The following is a 10,173-nucleotide window of genomic DNA, read 5'->3' as shown; positions in this document are numbered from 1 at the left end:
ATGGAGGCTCTCCACCTGCAGAATCCCTTTTGTGTCCTTCAGCGTACAGCATGGATCAAGTACCATGTGGCTCCAGAACATGACATCCTTTTGTCTGACGTCACATACAACAGGAACTTTTAAAGCAATGGGCATCTTAAAATCCATCAGTGTACAAGTCAGTAAAAACTCTTTATTCATTTCTTCATGTGACAGTTAGCCTTGAGTAGTTCCAAAGACAGAGCAGTTCCTGCCTCTCAGAACTCTAAGCTGACATTCCAGAGCTCACAGATCAATGTCCCACCAGCTGCTACCCTGGAAGGTTCAAGGAGATGGGGAGCCTGGAGGAGGGGGTGCTGCAGGAACCCCTGGCAGGCAATGGGGTCAGGCTTCGCAGGCACCCAGGACTGAGTTTGAGATGGCAGGGGGCAAGCAGACAGGCAGGCAGCGGGATGGTCTTGAGGTGTGGGGTGAGGGCAGGAAGCCCACGGCATTCCTGACTTGGGGTCGAGGAAGACAGAATGGAGGGGCCAGAGCTGAAGCCAGAGCCTGAGGGAACTGGAAAGGCTAGTAAGCCAGCACTCAGCTTCCCAGGAGACCCCAACCATTGCCGGGTCAAGTGCCCAGGGAGAAGGTCGGGTATCCAAACGTTTCAGTGGGAGATTCCTTTCCATACATGAGCTGGTTATTTGGGTTTTTAATTATAACCATAATACATGGTCAAGGTTAAAAACATTTTCCAAGCATCACATAAGGATATGAAGTAAAAATTCTATCCCCCTCTAGACCTTCCAGACTGGCTCCAGAAGGCAGCTGCTGCCACTGATTTTCCTTACAGAGAGACCACTGCAGCCACCTACCATGCATCATGGCCCCGATACAGTGTGGCATCTCCCCTGACATGCACCTGCACGTGGCCTCTTAGGAGCTGCCCCACTGAAGGTCATCCTTCTCAGTCACATCTGAGCAGCACTCATTCAGGCCTGGGCCCTGAGGGGCATGTGGGGACACCTGGCCAGGTTCCTGGCTGTGTCTTGTCTGGCATCTGCCTTTGGGCTACCCTCTTGCTACAGCTCCCTGGGCCTGTGGCTGCTCCAAACTGGACTCCAGCTCCCCTGGGCTACAGTGCTGCTCCCAGTGGTCCAGAAACAAGGCCAGGCATGGCAGCTCCCAGCTCAGCAGCATCCCTGGCGCAGGCTGGCCCAGGAGCTCTGTGCAGGGTGCTGCCCGATGACCCAGCCCTGGCTGCACTCACGTCCGAGAACCGGGCTGGCTGGGGGTCCTCTTTGATGGAGCTTTCCTTTTCTCCAAGTCTTGCCGAATTTCCTGAGGAAAAGCACTGATGTTCTCCTGGACACAAGGGAGGCAGAATCTCTTGGAGTAGAATAAGCTGCACTCCTGAAAGAAGGGGACAAGGATGGAGACTGAGTGAGTATCCTGGGAACACGGTGCAGCTCCTCCCAGGGTCTAGCCCACACTTGGGGGGCTGGGCTGGGGCTCCAGCATGCACAGTGTGGGCAGGTGGCCAGAGCTAGACCAGCAAGAGGGAGAGCCAGGCCTGAGGGCCTGGCAGGGTGTCCAGGAGAAAAGCAATGCAGGCCTGGGCTACCCGGGGTGGGAACAGCTGGGATGAGACAGAAAGGCTCTGGGGCCTGCTCTGGTCCATCACGGGGCAGTGATAATAATGAAAAGCTGGAGCACAGGCCATGCCCAGAAAATCCCAGAGTCCTCCCCTCCCAGCTATCACAGCAGGAACAGTGGCCACCTGGTGCTGGGAGCGGCAGGGGACAGGAAGGACAGCCCCACAGACCAAAGAGGCCATGGACGAGCCAGCTAGTCTGGGCAGGAGGCCAGAACTTTCCAACCATGTCCTCTCTCCTCTCCCTTACACGCTAGAACTCCCGAGATTCATCACGGTGCACAGCACATGGCTAAGGATGACATTCCCCAGCCCCCTCTGTAACTGGGCATGTGAGTCAGGCTGCTCAGGGGTGTCAGCAACTGTGTGTGCCACCTCCTGCTCATGCCCTTTGAAGGAATGGACTGTGCTCTCACATCTCTTCCTGCTGCCTGGGATGCAGATACAATGGTGGGAGCTGCCACAGCCACAAGGGACCCAAATGGAGACTATGCTGAAGACAACAGGGGTGCGCTTCCAGCTGAGGCCACCAGTTCTGGACTCTTATATGGGAGAAAATAAGTAAGTAAGTATCTGCTTTACTTAGGCCACTCTTATTTTTGGTGTCTGCCTGTTCTTAAAGCTTAGTGTGCTCGCAAACACAAGGCTGCCCTCCTGCAGTTCTTAGAAAAGACCCTCAGCCATGTAGATCGCTCACGAACAACTTCCTGTTTTAACAAAGAAAGCTGCAGACTCGTGGTACCTGCGTGGGCCCCCACCTCTGCCACCCCGCTGCTCACGAAGAGCAGCCCAAGGCCAAGGTGTTGCATTCAAGACCTCCACCTCCTCACCCGGCCCACACACCTCTGCAGTCTTCCTTTCCCAGCTTCTCCTGGACCGCCAGCTCCTCCATAAGCCTCGATACTCCCATGCCACACTGCGGAGGTTCCTCCCACCCTGGCCCATCTCGTCCCCCTGGCTGTTGATACAGCTCCCCTTTGTGTGTGTCGCCCTGTGGCAGATGCTCAGGGACTTCTCAGACTCCAGGGTCACTCTGAGTACACTGGTCACGCTGGAAAAGCCACACTGCTCCACTTCCATCCGTCCTTGGGTTTTCAGCTACCCAGGTGAACCTGGCCCACCCAGCCTCTCTGAAGCTCAGTTCCCTCATCTATAAAATGGGTGGAATATAATACTGCTTTACTTGACTAAGTTAGGGGCAGGACTGAATGAAGCTTCCGCAGGAAAACAGGTCCCAAGCACAGGACCTGGCACACAATAAGTGCTCAAGAAAGGACAGTCCCTTCTCCTGGGAGATCCCTCCAAGAACATCTAGAAAGTAAGTCACCATCCTGGTGAGAGGGAGCACAAGGACTGTCTGCACGGTTGGTGGGAAGGGGAGGAACCCTGAGGGGCCACTGGGTGGATGCAGAGCCACCAAGAACCTATTTCCATTCCTACACCAGGCTGAGACCCTCTAACTGACCCTAGCTTGCCCTCTCACCTCTCCCTTTCATCAGTTGGGGGGCCCCATCTAAAATGGGGTGAACCAGCTGGTCCCTCCCTCCCAGTCCTCCCTACCCAGTGAGAGCTCCAGGATAACCACAGCAAGGACAGGCGGCCCCAGCCCACACTGCTTACCCACCGGGCCCACACACACCAGCCTGCTGCACAAACTGCAGCGCGAGCCGAGGACCAGGAATCTGTCCTTGTGGGAGGTGAAGGGATCCTTCATGACATAGCTTTCCTCCAGGAGGCTGCAGGAGAGTGATGCCAGCGTCAGAACAGCCCAAATCTCTGCTGTCAAAAAATCAGCCACGAGCTATGGCCGGGCAGCAGCGGCCCGGACCTCCGCAGGGCCTGTACACCTGTGTGGGCTCATCAGGGCAGGAGACTAGGCCACCTGTGCTGCAGGGCACTGACAGAAAGGATCAGCAATTGGGGGCCACACTGGCATTGAAATTGAACCTGCTCTCACCTCTGTAACAGCCATGGTAGAGAGAACCCCTTGTTCTCAGCCAAAAGCAGGGCTGCTGCAACATGGGTCCCCAGACCCTGACTGATTCACCGGGTGGGGGCACAAGGCCACCATTTGAATACCCCAGGCCTCCCTACACTCCAAGCCACACCCTCACAGTCCCTGGAAGCCAGCTGGCCTCACGCTACACATCACAATGAGACCACAGGGTGACATGATGACACTCAGGCTCCTGGTCAGCAGAAGGACCACAGCCAGAAGGAAAAAGCCATGCTCCCCGCCGCCCCACTGCATCCCATGTGAGTAACACACCGGCCGGCTTGCCAACAAAGTGGCATTTGATGAAGGACAAGCTGGAGGTCAAGAGATAAGCCCCTGGACCCACTGGCTCTAGTCCAGTCTGCAAGGGAGAAACACCTCCCATTAAGAAAGTGTTACGGCAAGGGCGCAGCCCCAAAGTGGGAGGCCACCATAGGTCCCCCAGCTGCTGAACTGCTCCCCCACAGCTAGAGCAGATGTTGGACTCTGGGCTAGGTGTGGAGGAAGGTTCTGGAAGAGTCAGACCCCAAGCCTTGCCCAGGCCTCCAGAGATTACACCAGCAGCATCCAGAGGCTGGCCAGGCTGGGGCCTAAAGCTCCACACCCGAGCCAGTTGTCAGACCTAGGTGCAGCACCCACCAACCAGCACTGGGCACAGGCCTCCCTGGCTCTGGCCCAAAAGGCATGGACTCACACCATCGACTGGGTGTTGGGGGGCTTCTGTCCCACATAGCTGTACGGAGCTGTCAAGGCACAGAGTTCACACTCAAACATTCCCAGAGGCCGGCACTCTGCATGGGACGCCATCTGCAAGATCAAGAGATGGGGTGTCCCTGGGTCACAGGCTTTCTCAGAAATCCTGCCCCTTTCCCAGCTATGAAGACCCTAATGATATAGTCCTAGGACAGCTTCCTGCCTCCCCACCGTACCCTTTTCTGTATCCCCAGCTGAAACAGGTTTTCACCGGTGCCCAGAGTGACAGGATTTGCTGTCCATATTCCAGTGGCTTAAGGTGTTTGTACTACTAGAGAGAAGGATCCAGCCAGTATCCAGCCAGAGCAGTCATCTCTTCCTCCAGGTCTGCACCACAGTAAAAGCTTTCTGGTCTCCCACTCTGCCCCATTCTTAACCACAAGCCCCCAGTGAGCGCTGGTGGAGAAGAGGCCAGAGTGGGTGCAGACTCTCCTGTTTCTCCTGCTCCCAGCTGCTCTATGCCCTCACACTAGTCCACACGTGGTATACAGCATTTCATTAAAACTGTTTTCTTATCTGCTTGTATGGAACCCTCTTCTCATGTTCATGGTTGGGTCTTGGAGGCCTCTCTTTCCTTAGATTTCTGGCTAAATGGCTGCCATCTGATGGGTTCATCAAAAGTTACGATTTTGCTGATTACCCAGTTCCTTCTTTGACTATGGAATCAAGTACGACATTATCAGCTGGCCCCTAGCTCTTGGCTGTGAACTCCCCTCGCTCAGGCGTGGTGTATAAAGGCATATCAAATGCGTGGGATTCCCCGCTGGGTAACCCCAGATGCAACTCCAGGAAGCATGGGTTACCAATGACTTTAAAAATTACAATCTGCCCAGGCGCGGTTGCTCATGCCTGTAATCCCAGCACTCCGGGAGGCAGAGGCGGGCGGATTACCTAAGGTCAGGAGTTCGAGATCAACCTGGCCAAAATGGTGAAACCCCATCTCTACTAAAAGTACAAAAATTAACCGAGCATAGTGGTGGGTGCCTGCAATCCCAGCTACTTAGGAAGCTGAGGCAGGGGAAGAATCACTTGAACCCAGGAGGCGGAAGTTACAGTGAGCAGAGATTGTGCCACTGAACTCCAGCTGGACTACAGAGCGAAACTCCTTCTCGGCTGCGGTGAGCCGAGATCGCGCCACTGCATTCCAACCCGGGCGACAGAGCGAGACTCTGTCTCAAAACAAAACAAAACAGAAGTTACGATCCCGTCGCGGTTGTGCGTGAACCTGATCCCGCTTCTCCTCTGCACACCGGGGCGTCCTAAGCCCCGGCCGAGGCTCCTGGGGGCGGCGCCTGTGATCAGGGACGGCTGAATTGGTCCGGGGGTTGCTGGTGGTCCCCGCGAGCCTCCGCATGCCCTCTCTCGCCCCAGCGCTGCCTGAGGTCGGGGGGGACAGTTCCGTGAGTCCCACACCCCGCTCCTCGGTCCCGTACCCAAAGCTGAGAGCTGCAGAGCCGACCCCTGGCGCTTGGAACCCAGCAGGCCACGCCGGCGCGGAACTCAGTCCCGGCGAGCGGGAGGCGCCCTGAAGAAGCGCAGGGCGGACCCACAGCGCGCTCGCCCCCGGCCAGGCCGCCTCCTCGAACTCACCGCCGCCAGCGTCGCACGGCTTCGCGTCCAACGCGCCTGCGCGGCCCCGCCCCACGGCGGCCCGACCAACCCCGGTGCAGTCGTAGACGCAGGCGCAGGCGCGGAGCGGAAGGCAGGACCTCGAGGTGGTTTTCCGCCTCCGCGTTGCTTTTCTGGTAGGGCGATCCACTGCTTGGTTTTTGGCTCTAAGCTTCGAGGCCGTCTGCGGGGTTGGGCTCCGTGCTGAGGGGCGTCCCGTCTGGCCGTGCGCTGCGGGAGCGCGCGGGCCTGGCCTGCTGTCCTGGCCGCTGCGAGGCGCTCAGCTTCTTTCTGAGTGTTCCACCGGGTTCGACAGGGTCGAGGTCGCCGGCGCGAGGCCCCGGGATAGCTGAGGGGCGCGAGGGCGCCTCCAGTCTTCCACCCGCTCTCCGGCGCTGCGGGCTAGACTGCCCGTCTATCCCACCGGGACGTCTGCCCCCGTACGCAGGAGGGGATGTGTCGGCCAAACGGGGGTCTCAGGACCTGTCCTTACTCCTCCAAAGCCCGCGTGGCCTGCGGCGCCCCTCGGGTCTGCGCCGCGTTCTCCTTTAGCCTCCCGGGCCTCTCTGCTGCCCCTCGCCCCCAGGCACCCGGCACACCTGCTTGCCTCTGTTCCCGCCCGTGGCCTCTGACACACCGTGCCCTAGACCCAAAATGACCGCCCTACTCCTGGAGCCTCCGGTGTGTGAGAGGCACCTTTCCCTGGGGTCAGGGGCCCGGACTCTGAAACCGGTCTGGGTTTGCCTGTGAGCCCCAGTCCTCCCAGCTGGAGTCTCTTGCCCCAGCCGCAGCGGGCCTTCACCTGTGCTTTGGGGACGACAGGGTGGCCGCCCTCCTTCCCACAAAGATTTGAGGGTTTTGCTCCACGCGGGAGGTCTGCCTGTGCCAGCAGCCCGCAGCCTTTCACGTGCTGTTGCGTTACAGGGCCCTCTGTGACCTTTCCCTATGCCGAGGGCTGCTTCGTCTCTGTTCCTGAGAGACCAGAATTTATTCTTGGCTTGTCAAGCCACATTTGTAGGAATGTTGCCAAGTTGCAGCAGGCTGGGGTCTGGGACTTGCTCCTTTGGCGAATTGCGAAGTAAGAATGTAGAAGGCATTTTAGCAGTAATGGAAACCAGAACCACTCTTAGACCTGGGCAAGAGCGGCCCCAGGAATTAGCAAGCAATTAGCAAGCAGCTGGATTTCGATGACCTCCACTGTGCTTAGTGCAATGGCATTTGATTCGTTAGATCGTTTCAAAGATGACATACTGGGTTGTTTTTGTTTTTGTTTCTAGAGGTGTCTAAAGATGGAACATCTTGAAGCATTTTGAATTTGACCTGTGACTACCCTCAGATACAATGATGGTAACCCCATAAGTGCCGTTAAAGCAATTTGACTTACGTTAGACAGGTTAACATTAGATGCATTAGAAGAGTTAAGTGAAATAATAGGCAGCATTCAAAGAGCAAATCGTGGTCTTTGGCAGAAAATAGTTAATTTTGTATTTGAGCTGTCCAGTTATTACAATTAGAAAAAACTTCAAAGAATCCAAAAGGATTTAAAATATTGCATTAAGTTTTAGGAGAAAATGGTTTCCCAAAAGTAACTGCATATGAAATAAGCACTAAAATGACATTCAAGTACAATGTAAGAAAATCAGAACTAGAAGCATTTGCTGGAGTCGGAAGAAAAAGATTTATGTACGAATGATTCTGAAACTAACTTCTAGAGAGACTATTTTCCGGCCACAGTAGATCAAGGTATAAATTCTACTGAAGAGAGAGATTCGAACAAAGTGAGTAACCTACCACAGTTTTCAGTTTTCTTTATAATACCCCAGCAACATAAAAACGTCAGAAATCCTATATGGATCTAAATGTAAGAAACGATGATAATGGTGAAATAATAACATTTTATATAATGAAAATATTGTGTAATATTTTCTGCAATCCCGATAATTTTTCAAATGCGCCCTTTCTACAGTGTTTAAACATGATTGTCAATAGTGATGGTTCATTTCTGCATATACAGCTTTAAGAATCTTATTCATAATTCGTTACCGCTCTCAGCAAAGTCAAGTTTCTCCCAGTTGAAATAACTAAAAACTATCTGAAAGTACACTGACTCAGGAAAGGTTGTCTAATTTGGCACTACTGTCAAAAAAAGGCAATTGCGTGAAAATCTTCATTAGTCATTCTTCTGAAATAAAGACAAGAAAAACATTTATGAAAGAAATAACATAATTTGTGGATTATGTATGTATTTATTACCCATCCAAGCATTAGCGGCCCATCAACAGAATACCCAGAGGTATACAGTAAACATTAGCTATCTTTAATATTTTGCCAATTTTCAGCTATATTAAAACCATAGTTTTACACATAATTTTGAATTCTGTTTTATGAAGGTGTATTTGTTCAGGTAAGTGGATATAAATGTTTTATGTAACGGTTTGTAAGCTTTTAAATATTTGGACATACAGAGATTTGTAGTCCTGCCTTAGGCCCCACAGATGCTAGGGGTGGGCTTGCTGGGAAAAATGCATATATGTTGTGGCAATACTTATAAAATGTTGTATGGATGTAATCTTAAAAGATTATCGGCCGGGCGCGGTGGCTCAAGCCTGTAATCCCAGCACTTTGGGAGGCCGAGACGGAGGGATCACTAGGTCAGGAGATCGAGACCATCCTGGCTAACACGGTGAAACCCCGTCTCTACTAAAAAATACAAAAAACTAGCCGGGCGAGGTGGCGGGCGCCTGTAGTCCCAGCTACTCGAGAGGCTGAGGCAGGAGAATGGCGGGAACCCGGGAGGCGGAGCTTGCAGGGAGCCGAGATCGCGCCACTGTACTCCAGCCTGGGTGACAGAGCGAGACTCCGTCTCAAAAAAAAAAAAGATTATCACAATATCAAATATTGTACATTGTGTATTTAGGTGAAGACTGTGAAAGAAAATCTGAAAATCAGAAGGAATTGAATGCAGATGAAATCTAGAGCTAAAATATTGCTAATAGCAGCAAAAGGGGGTACTGTGGAAGAATAACTTCTTATGTACCCCACTTCACTAAATATCATTCTATTTGTTCTATTCTCCGTTTCTGCCAGTAACATGGAAGTCTAAAGGCTTGCATTTTGTTTTTAGTGCTAACTAATGAAATTCCAGAAGCAGGCCTTAAAATGCAAAGTCTTCATAATTAACAGTAAGTGTTGAGATAGATGAAGGGCATATATCCCCTTCTCTGTAGCTACAGCAATGGAGCTTTCTCTGCATATAAAACTTGTTCAACTACTCTGAGTATTTAATAAGGGGCTAAATTGAGAACAAAACCAGGAATATCCATCTTCTTGTTCCGTGCAACAGAGACAGTGGGAGGGTATTCATGACTATAGCCAATTATTCTGGAATAGTCCTACCCTATCCCTGGAAGTATAATGAGAACAAGAGTCTTAAAAGACTCCTTTAGCCTGGGTGCGGTGGCTCACGCCTGTAATCCCAGCACTTTGGGAGGCCAAGGCAGGCAGATCACTTGAGGCCAGGAGTTTGAGACCAGTCTGGCCAACATGGTGAAACCCCATCTCTAGTAAAAAAAAAAATACAAAAATTAGCCAGGCATTGGTGGGGGCATGCTTGTAGTCCCACCTACTCGGGAGACTGAGGCACCAGAATTGCTCGAACCCGGTGGGCAGAGGTTGCAGTGAGCTCAGATCTTCCAGCCCGCGCAACAGAGCAAGACTCCATCTCAAAAAGAAAAAAAAGACTCCTTTAGAAATTGTTGCTATAGGCCGGGCGCAGTGGCTCACGCTGTAATCCCAGCACTGGGAGGCCGAGGCAAGTGGATCACCTGAGGTCAGGATTTTGAGACCAGCCTGGCCAACATGGCGAAACCCCATCTCTACTAAAAAAAAAAAAAAAAAAAAAATACAAAAATTAGCTGAGCATGGTGGTGTGCACCTGTAGTCCCAGCTACTTGAGAGTCTGAGGCAGAAGAATTGCTTGAACCCAGGAGGCAGAGGTTGCAGTGAGCTGAGATCAAGTCACTGCACTCCAGCCTGGGCAACAAAGCAAGACTCCGTCTCAAAAAAAGAAAAAAAGGGGGGAAAAAAAAAAAAAAACAAGGACACTCCCCACTTCCCCAACACACACAAATTGTTGCTATGTCCTGTGAAAATGGCCTTCAAAAGAAACCTGAATTTTTATTTGTTACTTGATACCTTG

General features: G+C 52.4%; 1 protein-coding gene across 4 annotated transcripts; it reads right to left on the bottom strand.

Moving 5' to 3' along the window:
* Window positions 1–153: 153 nt before the first annotated feature.
* Window positions 154–5,972, bottom strand: CDPF1 (cysteine rich DPF motif domain containing 1). 4 transcript variants are annotated; one of them, XM_030915034.1, is made up of 5 exons: window positions 5,801–5,972; window positions 4,309–4,421; window positions 3,239–3,354; window positions 2,035–2,160; window positions 1,245–1,377 (listed from the first exon to the last, which is right to left on the bottom strand). In XM_030915034.1, coding segments are annotated over exons 2-5 (357 nt in total). In that variant the 5' UTR covers window positions 5,801–5,972; the 3' UTR covers window positions 1,245–1,375. The 4 variants fall into 4 exon arrangements, with proteins under 4 accessions (XP_030770893.1, XP_010364843.2, XP_010364912.2 ...); XM_030915033.1 differs by lacking the exon at window positions 2,035–2,160 and having other exon boundaries at window positions 154–1,377; XM_010366541.2 differs by lacking the exon at window positions 2,035–2,160 and having other exon boundaries at window positions 154–1,377; window positions 3,243–3,354.
* Window positions 5,973–10,173: the final 4,201 nt, after the last annotated feature.

Source organism: Rhinopithecus roxellana, chromosome 13 (genome assembly GCF_007565055.1).
Source record: "Rhinopithecus roxellana isolate Shanxi Qingling chromosome 13, ASM756505v1, whole genome shotgun sequence".
Classification (NCBI taxonomy): Eukaryota; Metazoa; Chordata; class Mammalia; order Primates; family Cercopithecidae; genus Rhinopithecus; species Rhinopithecus roxellana.
The sequence above is the reverse complement of the archived record's forward strand: the minus strand, read 5'-3'. Positions and strand labels throughout refer to the sequence as shown.

Excerpts from the sequence above, each read along its gene's own strand:
- CDPF1 (XM_030915033.1), bottom strand. The coding sequence starts at position 4,421 with ATGGCGTCCCATGCAGAGTGCCGGCCTCTGGGAATGTTTGAGTGTGAA. Across the intron at positions 3,355-4,308 it reads CCCAACACCCAGTCGATGGT|CCTCCTGGAGGAAAGCTATG; the intron begins GTGAGTCCATGC and ends ACTCTCCTGCAG. Across the intron at positions 1,378-3,238 it reads GGTGTGTGTGGGCCCGGTGG|GAGTGCAGCTTATTCTACTC; the intron begins GTAAGCAGTGTG and ends CCCTTCTTTCAG.